This window comes from Tenrec ecaudatus, chromosome 11 (assembly GCF_050624435.1).
Source record: "Tenrec ecaudatus isolate mTenEca1 chromosome 11, mTenEca1.hap1, whole genome shotgun sequence".
Lineage (NCBI taxonomy): Eukaryota > Metazoa > Chordata > Mammalia > Afrosoricida > Tenrecidae > Tenrec > Tenrec ecaudatus.
The window spans coordinates 107,293,702-107,312,020 of NC_134540.1; the positions used below are offsets into that span (position 1 = coordinate 107,293,702).

The 18,319-nt window shown below is 41.0% G+C and overlaps 1 protein-coding gene across 4 annotated transcripts; it reads left to right on the forward strand.

Moving 5' to 3' along the window:
• Positions 1-1,456: 1,456 nt before the first annotated feature.
• On the forward strand, positions 1,457-17,557 carry TRIM13 (tripartite motif containing 13). Of its 4 annotated transcripts, none has more exons than XM_075563481.1 (4): positions 1,457-1,636; positions 2,157-2,260; positions 4,986-5,058; positions 16,041-17,557. In XM_075563481.1, exon 4 carries the CDS (start codon positions 16,047-16,049, stop codon positions 17,271-17,273), a length of 1,227 nt encoding a protein of 408 aa, XP_075419596.1. In that variant the 5' UTR covers positions 1,457-1,636; positions 2,157-2,260; positions 4,986-5,058; positions 16,041-16,046; the 3' UTR covers positions 17,274-17,557. The 4 variants fall into 4 exon arrangements, with proteins under 4 accessions (XP_075419596.1, XP_075419598.1, XP_075419595.1 ...); XM_075563483.1 differs by having other exon boundaries at positions 2,160-2,260; XM_075563480.1 differs by lacking the exon at positions 4,986-5,058 and having other exon boundaries at positions 1,458-1,636.
• Positions 17,558-18,319: the final 762 nt, after the last annotated feature.

Here is an 18,319-nt window from a genome sequence, read left to right on the forward strand (position 1 = left end):
GGAACTGGAAACACAGGGAATCTAGGACAGATGATCCCTTCAGGACCAGTGGTGAGAGTGGCGATACCTGGAGGGTGGTGGGAGGGTGGGGTGGAAAGGGGGAACCAATTACAAGGATCTACATATAACCTCTTCCCTGGGGGATGGACAGCAGAAAGGTGGGTGAAGGGAGACGTGGGATGGTGTAATATATGACACAATGATAATTTGCAGATTATCAAGGGCTCATGAGGAGCTTCTATCAAGGGCTCAGGCACAAGGCGAGGGTTTTGAGAATGGTGATGACAGCAAATGTACAAATGTGCTTGACACAATGGATGTATATATGGCCTGTGATAAGAGTTGTACGAACCCCCAATAAAATGATTAAAATAAAGTTGTATGAGCCTCCAATAAAATGATTTAAGCAAACAAAAAACATTTTATGCAGAATGAATTAAAGGTAGGAATCGCTCTATAAATGCAGTGTTAGGTTTATTCATGGGTACACGGAATAAACCAACACGGAATAAACCAACTGGAAATAGGGCATCTAAGGCAGAGAGGGTGGGGAGGGCCTTTTTGGGATTTGTCCTATAAGCATTGCCATTGAAGGAGCACAAGTATTATATGTGGTGGGCTTTGAATACCTTTAGCCCGATTTCTCGTCCAAAACACAATTCCCAAGAAGAGGGACGTTATACTCAACATCAGGGACTATCCCATCACTTTGCAGTTGCTTCACTGTCCCAAGATGATAAACTCTGGAGAGGTACAGCTCCTTTATTAGCTTTGTCTTTTCCAAAACAACGCACTGGTAGGCGCCTAAGGTATTTGTTGGAGAAGATTCTTCTAGAGAAGACTGGACGACACAACAGACATACCAATGACCAACAGTTGTTCGTGGCCAAAGTGGTGTTTCTCCTAAATGAAATGTAAAGCGGAATTAGCGCGCAGTGGAAAGCCTCCAAGAATATGTGCAAGGCTGGGTGGAACACTAAGTAACCTTATTTGGGGTACACTTTCACCACGTCTTAGCTTCAGCTACAGTGAGGGTTCGCGCCCAAGGCCCTGGCCTCAAAAGGGCGCCGCGAGAGGCGCCCGTGCAGCCTCTAGGAGTAGGGCGGGGTGCAGACCGGCTCCTGGGTCCCGAGATGCTGCGGCCAGCCCGGCTTCTGGTCCGAGAGATGCAGATGAAGTGGTGTGAAGGGTTGGGCTTTTTTTTTGTTCCTCCAAATTAAACGAACAAAAAAAAAAGTACAACAATCCAAACCCAACTGCTATGGCGCGTCCTGTCCACTCCCGGGGGCGGTTTCCCCGGCGGGTCCGCCTCGCAGGGGCGCGCAGGCCCTCGGGGCGGAGGAAGCGGGAGCCGGCCCGCCCACTTTCGGCGGAAGGAGGGTCGCGGGGCGGGGCTTGGAGGGGCGGGGCCAGGCGAGGTGGGCGGGCCCCAGAAAGCACCGGAAGGACTTCGCGACGCCGCCCAGCCCTGCACTCGGGGAGCGCGCCGGCAGCGGCCGAACAAAGGCGGGCCGTGGAGCTGCGGGGCCGGAGGGGGGCGGCCGCGGGGGCCGGCGACGAGGGCGCGTTTCGTGACCGGGCTTGGCGCTCGCCGGCGAGCCCCGCGGCTGTTAGGCCGGCGGCCGTTCCTCCGGAGGTGCGTACCTGTGGCTTCCCCCCGGAGACTCGGGAGATGGACTCGGTGGCTGCGAGGGTGGGGAGCTGCCCCGCCGGGCAGACCCGGCGTGTGTGTGTGTGTGTGTGGGGGGGGGCAGCCGACGGATGGCGGCGCGTGACCGGTCCGGCAACGAAGCGGACGGAGGTCGGTGGGCATGGGGGGGCAGTGCAGGGCCGACCCGTGCCGTGGTCTGCCTGAGAAATGGCGGACGAGGACCCCTGGGGCCGTGCACGCCCCCGCCGTGCCCCGAGAGACCTACCTGCGCCGGCCGAGAAGCCCTGAAGGAGCCTCAGCGTGTGGTGAGGTGCCTGCCAGCAGGTGCCAGCAGGCTGGCGGTATTGGGGGTGGGTGGGTGGGTGGTGGTGGTGGTGATGGGGCAGATCATAAAAGCGAGGATCAGCCGTAAAACCTTCAGTAAAATGATCAAAAGTAAAAAAAAAAAAAGCTCGAGAGGTGGATCCAGAGTAGTTGAATGCAAATTCTTTCTCCTTTCTTGCAGTAGTCTCTAGTAGGACTGACAGTTACCGAGTGAAGAAACTTGGTCGTCTTGGCCTGGAAAATAGTAACCCTGAAGAATACATAGACGTGCTACAGGAAACGGAGGTAAACTAAGGCACATTGTCCAATGTCCTCACCTTTCTAAAAAAAAAATGTTCATTCTTTCGGTCTTAAGCCTTTCAAAATGAAATATATCCCCACATTCACTTTCCATATTGAGTTCCACATTGTCAAAACTCAGACAGCCTTGATGGTAATTATTCGGTGATCTGTACTTAAGGAAAGAGAAGTTTCAGGACCATTTGTTTTGTTTTGCTTTTCCTTCTCTGGAGCCTGGTAAATTGTCAGGCTACTGGATCATGTAGCAAGAACATAGCCTGACATTTAAGGCAGAATTTCATTTATATGGGCACTCCCATTAGACTTGACGGACTGGTGGACAGACTGGCTCTACTGCTGTTGTGCGTCCTGAGAAGAAAATGTTCGTTAGACTCCCATTCCCAGTTTCTTAACAGTAACTGTATTTCTCACCAGCTGACTTAGTAAAGCTCCCTGTCACTACTACTGTACCACCCGATTTCCTTGCTTTTGTACTTGGTCCAACTTCTGCCAGTTTTTATACTCATTTTTGTGAAAAGTGCTTTGCACGTGCTATCCTATGTAATGCCTGTAAATACCTTCCCTTGAAATAGCTTTTCAGTGTTCAAGTCTCTGAGGATCTTTTCATTAACATATTCTCTAATGTTTTTCGATATACATTTATAGTTGATAGTAATAATTATACACACAGTTAAACTGCCTTAGTTTACAAAATTGTCACAATTTCTTAAGGTGAGTAAAATGAAAATTCATATTTAATGATATAACTATTGTTGTTAATTAGGGGGGGGAACCCCTACCTCACTGTTAAGTCAATTCTGACTCATAGCAGTCCATCTTCTACAACGGTAGAACTGCCCTGTGGGTTTCTGAGGCTGTAACTACAGGCGTAGAAAGCTTCATCTTTCTCTTGAGGAGTGGCTGGTAGTTTTGAACTGCTGACCATGTGGTTAGCCCAATGTGTAACTACTAGCCACCAGGGCTCCCTTGTCATTAGGTGCTGTCAAGTCAGTTCTGACTCAGCCACCCTGTGCGCAACAGAGTGAAACATTGCCTGGCCCTGCATCATCCTCCCAATTGTTAGGTTTGAGTCCATTGTTGCAGCTACTAGTTTGAACATCAGAGGCATGCTAAATTTACTTTCCCTTCACTAGAGATCCTATTGCAACTTGAGTCCATAATTTGATTTTATAGATATGGATGTTGAATTCCTAACTTACTTTCCAGACTGTCTTAAGGTATTAGAATTGGGAAACTCAAGATTCTGTGCTTAGCTTGCTGGTTGCACCTCGTGAGTTGCCATGGGGGACTAGTTTCCATGACTGAATGGGCCTAAGGGGGTTGTGTAATTGAAGGGTAACTAAAGAGACATCAGATAAGTATGCAAGGGCTCACCTCTTCCATGATAACCAGAACCAGAGAGTGAGTGAATGTATTCTTGGGCATGCAAGCCATGTCTTACACATATGTAACAGGAAAGGGTTATATTAGAGGTATACCCATACCAGGACCAGGAAAGGGATGTACTGGGGGCATACCTTTCATGAAAAGGAAGTACTAGGAGCATACCTGTGACCTGAAGGCATATAATGTAACAAGGCAGTGGCCTAACCTTGGTCAACTCTGTGCTGGTTTGATCTTAAGTGTCTCTGACATCTCCAGGGTAAAAATCTGATCCATATCAGAAGGGAGTGACCCTACTTAGGGTGGGACAGACAGTAGGGTCTGTTTGCAGATAACCTTAAAGCCTGCATTGTAAACCTTCAAGCAAGTGGTTGCAAGCAGCACTTTACATTGGCATGATTACAGGGGACATGGGGAGAACTTTAGTTGAGAGAATGTGATTGAGATGCATCTCCAGCTCACGAGGTGTGAAGGCCTCCCTCCACCAGAATCCTGACCTTGCAAGCTTCTTATATAAGTGTAGAGAATTTATCCGCATACACATTTTTCTCAGTTCTGTTTCCTACAAGTTGCAATCTTTTGGGGGCCTGAGATTTTTTTTACTTATACAGTATTTAGCTGGATGCCTCATGGTTCTGTTTCATTCTTGCCTTACCACTTTTTTTATCATTTTTTATTGGGGGCTCATACAACTCATCACAGTTGTATAAAGCACATTTGTACATTCTTTACCGTCATCATTCTCAAAACATTTGCTCTCCACGTAAGCCCCTGGCATCAGCTCCTCATTCTTCGCCCCTCCTTCTCTGCTCTCCCCTCCCTCATGAACCCTTGATAATTTATAAATTATTATTTTGTTATATCTTAGACTGTCCAACGTCTCCCTTCACCCATTTTTCTGTTGGCCTTCTAGGAAGGAGGTTATATGTAGATCCTTATAATCGGTTCCCCCTTTCTACTCCACTCTCCAGGTATTGCCACTCCCACTTTTATTTCTGTTATTTATATGAACCCTGTACTTATTGATACGTACATGAGCATGCTAATGTTGGGTAGGAATAGTAATAATTGTGATTTGTCACTTTTTATTAAGCTCTGTAAAATGTGATTCTGTTCTGTGGTCAAGTTCTTATTAATTGGTGTCATATCAGATGTCGATTAAATGCCAACATTCACTTGACATAGTATTATATCTGTGAATGATTTTGTCCTGAGAAACCTAGCTAGCTAGCTACTGAATGCTCAATTTAGGACTACTTTCGGAAAGCTAAAAAATTATGAACAGGTGAATCTTCTGATCTAACTTTAATTCTGCCCTACTTGTCAGGAAACATGGTGGCGATGTCAGGTAATCAACAAGGTCAGCATTTCAAACCCACCAGCTGCTCCTCTGGCAAAAGGTGAGGTCTGCTTTTGTAAAGAATTTCCAGCCTCATAAACCAATCATGGGAAACTATGAGTTGGAATTAAGACAATGTCAGTGGGTTTGGATTTTGTCAGGTAATCTAGAAATATTTTGGGGAGAAATGCAACTACTAATTCTAGAAAGTGTAAGGTTATCAGTTCAAATCCAACAGCAGCTCAGAGAGAGATGAGGCTGTTGACTTCTAAAAGATGGAGTCTCAGAACCCTTATATAGGGTCACTGAGTCAGAATTAAATCAGTAGCCGTGGATTTGGGGTAGGTGCCCCATTGAAGAAGAGAAGTCCAAGACCAGAGGACCTGGAAATCAGGTCAGGTGCCAGGATATTGCTTCAGAAAACCAGTTGGAGCCCTGAAACTAAGGAAAGACCACAAACTGTCTTAAACATGCGGCATATCATTCCTGATAAGTTTGGTTAAATTCATGCATTTGTAAGGGTCTGTTTGCCTGAGTCTTTCCCCTTGCTAAGTATAAAAGCCCTGCTATTCTGCTTGTACAATATGGAGCCTGTACCTTAATAAAAGCCAAATTCTCTCCACTTCTTCAAAGTGCCACTCAGTTCCTCGTGCCTTGACTAATTTCTACAACATAATTGGAAAGTTATTTTAGAAAGCATATGTTGTATTCATTTTAATGATTCTTTTAAAAAATTTTATCTGAAATACTAATTTTACTTTTTCATATTTATATAAAATTGTGGGGCAGTCTCACAAGCCAGAATGAATTTTTTTTTGAATGAAGTGTTTTTTAAAACACATGTAAAAATGAATTTTATATATAATAATACTTTTCATAAAAATAATACAAATGAAAGAAGCTGTACTATGTATAAAGGACTTTTCAGAAGTCACAGGCTGACAATCAGCCAAGTGTCATTTTCACAGGCCTAACTTCAGAGATTTCCAATATTACAACACTGAACACTGAAATAGAAGAACTATAGTAGATAAAGCTCTTTGCGAAACTGATCGTACTTGGCAAATGTTTCTGATACTTCAAGATGGTTTTCTTAGGACTTGCCTTATTTTTAGTCTTTTTTTCTCAACTTGTGAAAAATTTCCAACATACAACAAATAAATACTACAGATATCCTTACTACATCCTTGACCTAGATTGAATAGATATTAACTAGGCCCTTGCTGAGTTTCAAGAAATAGATCTCAAGGGGGGGAAGGGAAACGTCGGACAGGGCAAGATATGACAAAATAACAATCTATAAATTATCAAGGGCTCATGAGGGAGGGGGGAGCGGGGATGGAAGGGACCAAAAAGAGGACCTGATGCAAAGGGCTTAAGTGGAGAGAGAGCAAATGCTTTGAGAGTGATTGGGGCAAAGAATGTACAGATGTGCTTTATACAATTGATGTATGTATATGTATGGATTGTGATAAGAGTTGTATGAGCCCCTAATAAAATGTAAAAAAAAAAAGAGAGATCTCATACTAAATTAAACGGTATTCTACTTTAAAATAGCCTTGATGCCACTGTGTTAACCATTGCCCTAGCTAACTGAAAGATAGTTTAAACTAACTGAAGATTGACGGCTCTACTAAAGAAAGATGAATCAATCAGTCCACTTTTGTAAAGATTTACGTTTGCAACTTAATAAAGCAGTTCTACTCAGCCCTTTAGGGTTACTATGAGTTAGAATGGAATTGAGACCTAAAACTATGATTTACTAGATTGCCGAGAGGAAATGATTTCTTTAAAAAAGGTGAGTACTTTTAGCTTGCTCTGAAAAGATTAGTGGCTCCTCATTTAGATTAGCTTAATTTACCCATCATGGTGTTATAGGGGAAGTTATGTCACTGGTTTTCAAATACTAGTTAGGGTTACCTAAAATGAACAGGTTTTGGCAGAACATCCCGACTGAGAACAGACTATGAAGACTAGGCACGAAATAACCACTGAAAATGTTACCAATTACAGCTGAACATGTCAGATACTGAAAACTTCATGAACAGCAGCATAGCATTGTCAGATAATGCTAGAGGATTTTGCCCCTAGGTCAAATGGCACTCAATATGAATGAGTAAGAGCTGCCTTCACAGAGAAGATCATAGTGATGTGGAGGGTGAAGCTGTTGGAATTTTCATGTGCTTGACAGGACTCAATGAGAAGAAACATCTGTAAAGATTAGTAATTGGAACTTGGAATCTATGAAGTAGGAATCTAGGAAAATTGGAAGCCATCAAAAATGAAAGAGCATAAGAATCAATGTCCTCAGCATTGAAGGTTTCCTGCAAGTTTGGTTCTGCTTGGTCATGTGCCATCTTCACAATTGTTGCTGTGCTTAAACCCATTGTTGTAGCCATGTGCCTCCCTCTTGTTGAGTAGCTTCCTCTCTAGCTTCCCCTCTACCAAGCCAAGCAGGGTAGCATTCCCCAGAGACTGATCTCTTCTGCAGACATGTACAAACTATGTGCGAAGTCTCACCATTCTTGCCTCCACTAAGCAGTCTGGCGGTATGCTTTCCAACACCGATTTATTCATGTGCATCCATAGTGCTCTCCACATTTCCCCAGCTTCATCACTTAAATGCACCGATTCTTCTTCGGCCTTCCTTCTTCCATGTCCAACTGTCACATGCAGATGAGGCCATCAAAAAGACCACGGTTGCATCAGGCACGCCTTAGTTCTCAAAGTAACATCATTGTGTTTCAAAACTTTAGAGAAGTCTTGTGCAGTAGATTTACTCAATGCAGTGCATCACTTTTCCTGACTGCTGCTGACATGAACATTGACTGGATCCATGCAAGATGAAATTTTTGACAACTTACATCTTCTCCCCTCCCATGATGTTTTTGCTTGGTTCAGTTGTGAGGATTTGTTACATATCAGAAGGATTTGACAAAAATTTTAAGACAAAAAGTATAATTAATATGGGCTTTATATGTTACAGTTAACATTTCAAGTTAATTGGGAAAATAAACCATACATTTTGAACAATTTTATATTGCTAACAGACAGTTTAATGGCTAGTTCTTTTGAGTTTTACAAGGAGTAAACTGTTAATGAGCACCTTATCAAAATGCAAAAGTGAATTCTATGGAAATATAAATATCTAAATATAGCTATAAGAAAGCTTGAGTTTTTCAAGAGAAATGGTAGGCAACTAATTATATATTTTCCCATTTTTAATCATTAGAAAGCAGGAAAATTTAATTGGTACAAAGATAGATTTCGGTTCCTTGAAATTTGGAAATTTTTGCCAGAGTGCTGAGGGTCCTTGGCTACAGAGGGTTGCTGACTGGGAGAGTTTCACTAAAGAGATGTTGACTTCTGTATTGGGTGATGTAGAACTTTTGGATATGGATAGTGATGGAGCACAGAATGATGAGTGCAATTAATGTCACTGAGTTCTATATTTTAAAATGGCTGAAACGGCAAACCTTTTGTAATACATACTTTATACGCGATATATTTTTTAATTCAGAGAAAGAAATGAATGTTTAAAACTCACTTGCCTTTATACAGTTGACATCGGTTAAGTTGAAGTGTTATACATATTGGCAAACAGACCAACAAAACCCAAAACAAATGCAATAAAATGATGTACTTCTAATGATTATTTTTTAGAGAAAGTGTGAGTATAAAGAAGAGGCATAAAGCCAAGGCCAGAAGAAAATAGTAGAAGTTTTAGGAGCACTTCTAATTTTCATCATAAAAAATGGGATTGCAGGATCTATAGTGTTTTTGATACACTTTTAAAAAGGGGTTTTCTAAATAGTATTTTTCCATTCAGTTAAATGCTGTTAGTTTATGCTTTTTAGATGGCTACTTATTAAAAAAATTGTGTGTGGTTTTCCCCTTTATAGCAAAATATCTTTACACTTGATTGCATTACATTTCTTGACCTTCAGGACTATCTGCTTTTCTTCAAAGTCTTTCTGTGCCTTTGCATCCCCTCATTCCCAACATCTGTGTGTCCTTCTGTTATTTACTTGCTCTGGTGGCTACCTGTTGAGCTGCTAACTGCAAGGACAATTGGAAGCCACCAGCTGCTCCACCGGAGGAAGGTGAGGCTTTCTACTCCTGTCAATATTACAGTCTTGGATTTGTAGATAGGCTGTTTTACCCTGTCCTTTAGGGTTAGGGTTATTATGAGGCAGCACCAACTTGAAGGCAGTGAGGGTTTTCCTCCTGTTTTTAAATGTAATATGCTTTGATAGGGTTTATCAGAAATATTATTTTTTTAGGGGTGAGAGAATCAGGTTTATATTATTGAGTGCTCTCCACTGGTTTCCTGTTTCTCTTACCTACTCTAGAGCAGATGTCCTCAAACTACAGCCCGCGGGGCTACATGCGGCCCACCGAGGACAATTACCCAGCCCACCAGGTGTTTTTGCCCTGTTTGTTTTTTTACTTCAAAATAAATGTGCAGTGTGCATAGGAATTTGTTCATAGTTTTTTTTAAAACTATAATCCAGCCCTCCAGCGAATCTGAGGGACAGTGAGCTGACCCCTGCTTAAAAAGTTTGAGGACCCCTGCTCTAGAGTCTTCCCTTTGTAGGTAAAAGAGTATTAGAACTAATACCAGGACTCCACAGCAATATATAGGGCAGAATAGTAATGCTCTTGTGCATTTGAGACTGTAGATCTTTAAAAGATTTGTATAAAGCCTCATTTGTCTTCCATCGAGTGGGTAATGGGTTTGAACCATTGACCTTGTGGTTAACAGCCCAGTGCATAACTCAAAATGCCCCAGGGCTCCAACAGCAGGATACAAACTCAGGAGAAAAAAAATTCAATGCCATCCAGTTGATTACAATTCCAGTTTAGTTGGGGTGCTAGCTGCAAGGTCAATTAACCTAGGACTATTAGGTGCTCCAAAAGAGAAAGATGAGACTCTGCCCTCCTGGACAGTCTCAGAAACTCGCTTCTTCCCTGTCTTACCGGCTTGGTATAATGATAGCAAAACTAGGATTAGGGAATCATCAAAAGTTTACCTTCTAAAGAGCCAGAATGTTTTACAGCTGTTTGTTACCTCTAGCGCACACACTACAGGAGTATTGGCAGTGTAGTGGTTAGGAGTTCAGCTCTGTGTTAGGCAAGGTTCTCTAGAGAAACAAGACCAGGATACTTGGGGGTGGGGTGTGTGTGTGTGTGTACACATACATACACATATGCATATAAAGCAAATTAGTCCACACAGCTGCGGTGTCTGGAGTACGGAGTCGCCCCATAGGCAGCAGACACAGCAAGGTGGGACGGCACTGGAGTTGCAGAGCACAGCTCAGTGATGTGTTCTGCAGTCTCGGCCTGGGCCTGGTGGAGCAGAGCACTGCACACGTGAGGCAGGGCAGTGAGATCAGGCAGCACAGAGTGCTGGTTTGACCACCAGTGGGGGAGAGAGGGACCTTTCTCCAGAGAGCCATTCAAAGAGCATCTTCAAAGGAGGGTATCAAGCTGTGACCTGATTGACAGGCTAACCTCCACCTATATCTTACCAGGTGCCATGTTGACACAAAACCATCACAGGCTCTAATGTGCAAGGTCAGCAGTTTGAAATCACCAGCTGCTCCTTGGGGGTGGCTTGTTTACTTCTGTAGTCTCAGAATCCCACAGGGGCACTTCCACTTTGTTCTGTAGAGTCACTGAGTTGTCACCTACCATATATACTCAAGTATAAGCCAACCCAAATAACCACCAATGCACCTAATTTTACCACAAAACAGCTATAAAATGTGCTGAAAAACTTAGCTTATACTCGAGTATATACGGTACTCAATGGCAGTGAGTTTGGTTTCTGGAGAAAGCACACTAACCTTACTTGGTTTTTATTACCATTCTCTTCCCAATGCATTGTCAAAGGTTATGATTTCTCAAGTCAAAAAGATTTTTTTAACATTGTCTCTTAATTTGAGACAAAATAATCTTTCCTTTAAATATATATACCGGTGTATTCCTGGTGGCACCGTGGGTGTCAAAGTCAGCACTCTGAAACCACTGGGTGTTGTGCATGAGAAAGATAAGGCTTATCCCCGGCTCTAAGGAAAATTTAGCCTCAGCAACCCATGGAGCAGTTGGACTAAGGGTTGCTGAATTGGAATTGACTAGGTGGCAGGCAGCGGGAGGTGTACACACAAACTATCTTTTAATTTCATTTTCCCACAAACTTTTGGAAACCACAGAAATGACGTTTTTAGCTAATATAAAACCATAAACTAAAACAAAAACCCACAAACCCCCTAATTAGCCTTGCAAGTTCAATTGATCTTTTAAATGATCTTTAAACAATCTTTGTCTTCTTGACTGTTAAAATTGCTACCTCCAATTAATTCGCTTTTTTATTATAAGAGGGTTTACAAATTATGAGATAATACATTCTATTTATTTTGGTGTTGTGACATTTATAGTTTCAGGGCTCATCCAACCTCCATGGCTCCAGGAAGTCCACCAGGATTTTAAATTGTACTTTTTTCCTCCTTTTTTCCATTTTAGAACAGGACTTGTCTGTAGATCAGATGTTCTGTAATAGTAGCCAGGTACCATCCAGGTTAGTGTTCTCAATAAATGAGGCGATTACTGGTAATCAGTCTTTCCTTACTTGCTTCAGGTTCTCACTCACTAAACTCACTACCATTGAGTTGATGATGGAGGACTACAGAGTTGCCCTTTCTCACTATAACTGTTGATGGGATTAGAAAGCCTTGCCTTCTGCGGCTAGTGGTTTTGAACTGGGGACCTTTGGGTCAGAGCCCAACTTGGAGCCACTATACCACTAGGGCTTCTCCTTGATTCAGACTAACAGACCACTTGTGTCTTTCCTGGCAGTCTGCAAGCTTTGAAGACCTTAGGCACTAGTAATTAAGCCAATTAACTGAGTTGTCCCTTAAAGCCAAGACCCTAAACCGCTAAACCAGTGGTTCTCAACCTGTGGGTCATGACCCCATTGGAGGTTGAATGACCCTTTGACAGGCATCGCCTGATTCATAACAGTAGCAAAATTACAGTTATGAAGTAGCAATGAAAATAAATTTATGGTTGGGGGTAACCACAACACATTAAAGGGTCCAGGCATTAGGAAGGTTGAGAACCACTTCTCTAAACAAAGGAACCCACTCAGGTGTTTGTTTGTACATAAGCAGCAGCCTTAATAAGTTACTTTGTTTTGCAAGTATTCCTATCACTCTACCTTTGCCAGGTCAACTTTTTGTAGGTGAGAGGAGTCCTGGTGGCATAGTGATTGTTGGGCTGCAATCTACCAGGTCAGCAGTTTGAAACCACCAGCTGCTCTGGGAGAAAGACGAGGCTTTCTATACATATAAACAGTTATGAGCTTGGAAACTCATTGAGACAGTTTTACCCTGTCCTACAGGGATGTTTTCAGTTGGCATCAGCAGTGAATTTTTGTTTATTTGTGCTTAAACTTTGGTCTCTAACTTGCCTGTTCATTTTTGTGTTAATAGAAGTCGTACAATATTTGTCTTATGTTATTGACTTATTTCATTCAACATAATAGTAGTCCATTATACAGTAGAACCCCGGACCGCAATGCTGATCCATTCTAGAAGGAGCATCGAGATGCGGATGCAGTTGAGTTCTGATGTCAATTTGTTTCCATAAGAAATAACAGAAAACGATTAATTCATTCTTGACCACCAAGTTTTTAACCTAACCTTGTCTTTTAATACAAAACATTACACAGAAATTTCAACGTAAGTAAGTTCAGAATTAATAGGATAATTTTAAGTAGACAACATTAAAAAGGTTTCTTAAGCTTGAGATCTGGTCTGGATCTGTGGACACAGGTGTGGAGAGAGGGATGGAGAGAGTCATTGTTTGGAAGGAGAATCCCCTTCCACCAAATCAACTGGTCACTGTTTTTCGTGAGTTTTTTCTTTTCTTTGCCTTCTTTCACTAGGACCTGGCTGGCTTTCTCTAACAAACAAAAATCTAATGTGGTCTGCTCTTGATGTTTCCTTAACCGTTTTCTAAATTACCAACAATATCGATAACAGTTAACCAGTTCCTTATTATGATTCTTTAAAATTAAGTAGAATCCATGTTTTATTTTTAATCTAAAATCAGTACAAAAAAATGGAAGAAAATTATAGCAAAACGCTTAGGACACAGCTGCAGAAGGTTTAAACGCGTACTAACAACACCAACTAATGCTGAGTGACTGAACCATGAACTTTTTTTTACAAAAATCATGTGAGCTGGGTCAGATTCCGATGTTGTTTGAGCTCTGATGCAAAATTTTCTCGGCATTTCACGTTGAAATCCGATTATGTTGAGTACTGATGAAGTTGAGTACCTGGGTTCCACTGGATATATGTAAACATTGGCATACAAGGTTGTTTTAAGTGTTTATAGAGCACTCCTAGGAGTGGAATAGCTGATTGTGGGGGAGCGTTCACTAGGCCTTCCCAGGAACTTCTGGATGATGAACCTTTGTCAGTAGCTGAGTGCTTGTGCTGCTTAGTGTGCATAGGCCCAAGGAAACAGAATTGTGACACATTGGGTTAAGCATATTGTTAGTCTGGGTTGAGTAGAGAAACAAATTCATAGACTCTGGTGTGTATTGGAAAGAGCTTTTTATACATGATCAATTGAATATTGAGAAAACACACCAGCCAAGTCAAGATCAAGTTCCTAAGGCCGATATTAGCCCATATGTCTGATAGCAATCTATAAAGTTCTCTCAGACTCATGAAAACACATGCAATGACGTTGAATGCAGGAAGATCACAGGCTATTGGTGGGAAGACCTGTGGATCAAGTGGCTTTGTATGCATTTCAGCGCTGGCAGGGGTCTCCATGTGGCTTTTCCACCTCAGCACTAGTGTGACATGTGTCTTGTCCTCTGTTGTATCTCCCAAGGAGTGAACCTGTGTCCTGCCTCCAATGAACTATTTAGTGCCAAATGAGGTCATCAAGCTGTGATCTGATTGATAGGCTAAGCCCCACCCCTTCACCCTTCAACCCCAAACGGACACCAAATGATGTAACGCCACAAGAGGGTGGTTCAATCTAGTAGCTGTAGGAAAAGACGAGGTAGTCTTGTTGTCTTAAAAATGCACAGCTGCTGAAACTCTTCAGAGCAGTTTTCTTTTGCCCTACAGGGCTACTATGAATCTGAATGGACTTGATAGCAATGGGTTAGTTTAAGTTTAAAACTTTAGAAGTGAATGCTATGTATTTTAAAATTATTTTGTGAGAGATGATGTTCTACAGAATCAAGGAGAAGAATCTTAAATTTTTATCTTGTACTCCTTTTACACGTAAAAAATGAAGATCCCAAGGGCTTTTTAAATTGTGGGTCCTATCTATAAAGTATTAAATGAAAACAGGTTAAAATATTAATTTATTAAAGGATTAATAAACCCATTACAATGCTGAGTTTGTGAAAATAAGAGTTGAGTAGCTTTGAAATCACTTGGTTAGTGATTTAATTGAGTGCCTTAATAGAAAATTTGTGTGTCACCTGTTTTTGCATTCAGCTCATTGCCTCAAAATACATGGTGACAAGTATATGGTGAAACTAGTTGTTAGGGGCAGCTGAACAAAACTACCTTGTTTTCTCGAGTCTTAGAAGTTTTCTGCCAGTGAGAGTGTGCACCGCCCATTTCCACCACCCATTTTAATGGAGAATATTTGAGTATTCTTTTTCTGACAGGTTTCAGTTTTCACAGGTTTTACTCTGAACAAAATCTAGCCAAACACAAATAATGTACTTCATACAAGGGGGAATGTTTTATTAGCCCTTTCATTTCATTATAGATCTTTGATAGTATATGAAAGCTGAGGTATCCTAAAGGTTAGCTACAATATAGAATCTGGAATCATACTGTTGAGCCTTTTGGGCTTTCTTATATTTTACTTTGAATGGAATTTTTAGCCCAGAATGATATGTAACACTACATACTGTTCTTTGGATGAGTTATTTCAATATATAATGACCCCTAAGAAAATACAATTGTTAACATCACCACTATCAGAAAAGACCCTAATGGGAAACTCAGTGATAAAGGTTTCCCAAAGTTTAAACTCATTTTTTGTCTTTGATAACAATGTTTGTTTTCTTGCCCTAACAGGTTCATTTTTGAAGAAACACTGAGATACCCAAGCCTGAAGATATAGTTTTGTTTGTTTTTTAAACTATGAAGACATAGTTTTGTGTAAAAATGGTTACACACAAAAAAGTGGCTGGCTCAGCACACATCTCAGTCATGTTGAAGTGTTTTACTCTAGACAATAACTTTTAGTATGCAGATACCTTATATCTATTTTGTTTTGTCAAATATTTAAAAATGTGTGCTCGTGTGTCAAGATTTAATTAATTGCTTAACTCCTGGCCTATGTGGTATGGTGGAAGAATGTAAATATTACTATTTCCAGTTGGGTGCTACTTTCTGCCTTGCTGATTCCTGCTAAGGCTCTCGCAGTTTACCCACCTTTTCTTTTGTGTCAGTGGAAATGTCAGTATGGTGCATATATTATTATGAAAATAGTTTTGACCTCCTGAGGACTTCTGAAACTCTTGTTTGAAAAGTTTTAAAAATCCAACTCATTTACTTCTTAGGGAAGAGTCTATTGCAGTTCTCTCATGTTTATAATTTTAAGTTAATTTTGTTCTAGAAATAGAAAAGTATGCAAATGCCTGAGTATATGCTTGGATTTATATTTCTATGCTGCTTTAAAAAATAGCATACTATTTTTATTTTGGGGGCATAAAGAGTACATTCTATTCAGACACTGGATTGAATAACTTGTTTCTGATAGCTAGTAGTCAGCTGTTTTAAAACAATCAACGGGGGTCATGCTGGCTTAATTTGCAGTTGTCCTGGTCCTAACTTTGTCTCAGCAAAGACTGCTGTTAGGCGCTACATGGTGGCCTTGTGTATGACGTGCCTAATGAGTGTGTTCTAGTCCTCGGGGATTAAATTTGATTCACATTCCCTTCCTAAAATTCTCACACATTTACTTTGTCTGATTTTTTTTCTATGGTAGGATGTGATGGAGTTGCTTGAAGAAGACCTCACGTGCCCAATTTGTTGCAGTCTGTTTGATGACCCTCGAGTTTTGCCCTGCTCACACAACTTCTGCAAAAAATGCTTAGAAGGACTCTTAGAGGGGAATGTGCGGAATTCTCTCTGGAGACCGTCTCCATTCAAGTGCCCCACCTGTCGTAAAGAAACATCAGCTACTGGAGTCAATAGCTTGCAGGTCAATTATTCCCTGAAGGGCATTGTAGAAAAATATAACAAAATCAAGATCTCTCCCAAAATGCCAACATGCAAAGGACACGCCGGGCAGCCTCTCAACATTTTCTGCCTGACTGACATGCAGCTCATCTGTGGGATCTGTGCTACTCGCGGTGCCCACACCAAGCATGCGTTCTGTTCTATCGAAGACGCCTATGCTCAGGAAAGGAATGCCTTCGAGTCTCTCTTCCAGAGTTTTGAGACCTGGCGTCGGGGAGATGCTCTCTCTCGCTTGGATACCTTAGAAACTAGCAAAAGGAAATCCCTACAGTTACTGACTAAAGATTCTGATAAAGTGAAGGACTTTTTTGAAAAATTACAACATACGTTGGAGCAAAAGAAGAATGAAATCCTGTCTGACTTTGAGACCATGAAACTTGCAGTTATGCAAGCCTATGATCCAGAGATCAACAAACTCAATACTATCTTGCAGGAGCAACGAATGGCCTTTAACATTGCCGAGGCTTTCAAAGATGCGTCAGAACCCATTGTATTCCTACAACAGATGCAAGAATTCAGGGAGAAAATCAAAGTAATCAAGGAAACCCCTTTACCTCCTTCGAAACTGCCCACAAACCCTTTAATGAAGAACTTTGATACCAGTCAGTGGGAAGATATAAAACTAGTAGATGTGGATAAACTTTCTTTGCCTCAAGACACTGGCACACTTATTAGCAAAATTCCTTGGGATTTTTATCTGTTATTTGTAATACTCTTGCTCTTTGGCCTTATCCTTTCCTTTGGTCCTGGCATATCTCTGGAATGGTCTCTATTTGATGAATTTGTAGCGTGGAAAGAACATCTTTCAAATATCAGTTCTCTCTATCTGACGAAATCAGTTGATGTTTTAGAACAATCAATATTTTACTGGGAACAGGTGGCAGATGGAATTTTCATTTTCAGTGAACAATTCAAGAATTATACTTTGATAGTGCTGAACAATGCGGCAGAATTTGTGTGTAAATACAAACTATTATAAAATCTGTTTCAGATGTCCTTTATTGTCTTCAAAAGTACAAAAGTATACCTCCAAAAATGCTTTATATAGTATGTTGTTCATGTTCAGTGCTTAAAAGGTAAAGGTGTAATTTAATGGTACAATTCTGAACCTCTTGTTTTGAAAAGTGCTGAGACAAGCACCTTCCCACTAATGAGTTGTGTTTATACTAAAAACTGGGATGTGAGAGAGAACCCATGATCTAATGTATTAATGAGGTCTTTGTTCATCAAACATACAATAAAGACTACAATTTGGAGATAGGATCGATTGTATTTCCTTGATTTTTTTTTCCCTCCCCATTGCCAGAATATAAATCTAACAAAAACTAGTATTTTACGACAAGTTTACATTTTAGGTAGAGCGATTTCAGTTTGCCTTTTCCCCCTTAGTAGTTAAAACTTTATCATTAAAGGATTAAGCAGCAGTGGTGGGAGGGTTGTGCAAGCAAAGGCAAACAGTTGGAAACCTGCCAGAGCAGAAATGGGAAAGTCACCTTTTTACTGCCATCTCAGTGTTCGCTGAATCAGCTGTACAACTACATCAGTTATACAACTACTTTAAAGTCTTTTAAGCAGAGTAAGAGACTAATTTCAAAATGATGTGATTATAAAATGCAGTCATCTGCTATGCACTAATGTACCACAGGAATAAAATAATTTTCTTGCTTAGAATTAACCAAGAAATTATCAGACTTCTCTAGTTTGCCTTCGTTATAATGCATTCTTTTGAAGGTCTTTCAAGTGGAATAGATTTAACACAGTTTCTAAGTGTGGTTTTGCTTCATGACAGGATTCACAGTAGATCAGAAGTCTGGAGCAAAGGGCTGCTTTTTCTGCTCCCAGATAAATTTTCAATGCAAGAACATTTTCATGATTTTAAAGAATTTCAAATATAAGCTAAAAGGGTTCTATGTGACCCCTTGGCAGTTTTCCTCACTAATATTCAGTGCTTCGATCTGTTGCTCCTTTCATTTTGTGTACAAGTTCCCAAGCAACTGTCCCGACAGCCGTGGATACGCTATTTGT

Excerpts from the sequence above, each read along its gene's own strand:
- TRIM13 (XM_075563481.1), top strand. The coding sequence starts at position 16,047 with ATGGAGTTGCTTGAAGAAGACCTCACGTGCCCAATTTGTTGCAGTCTG.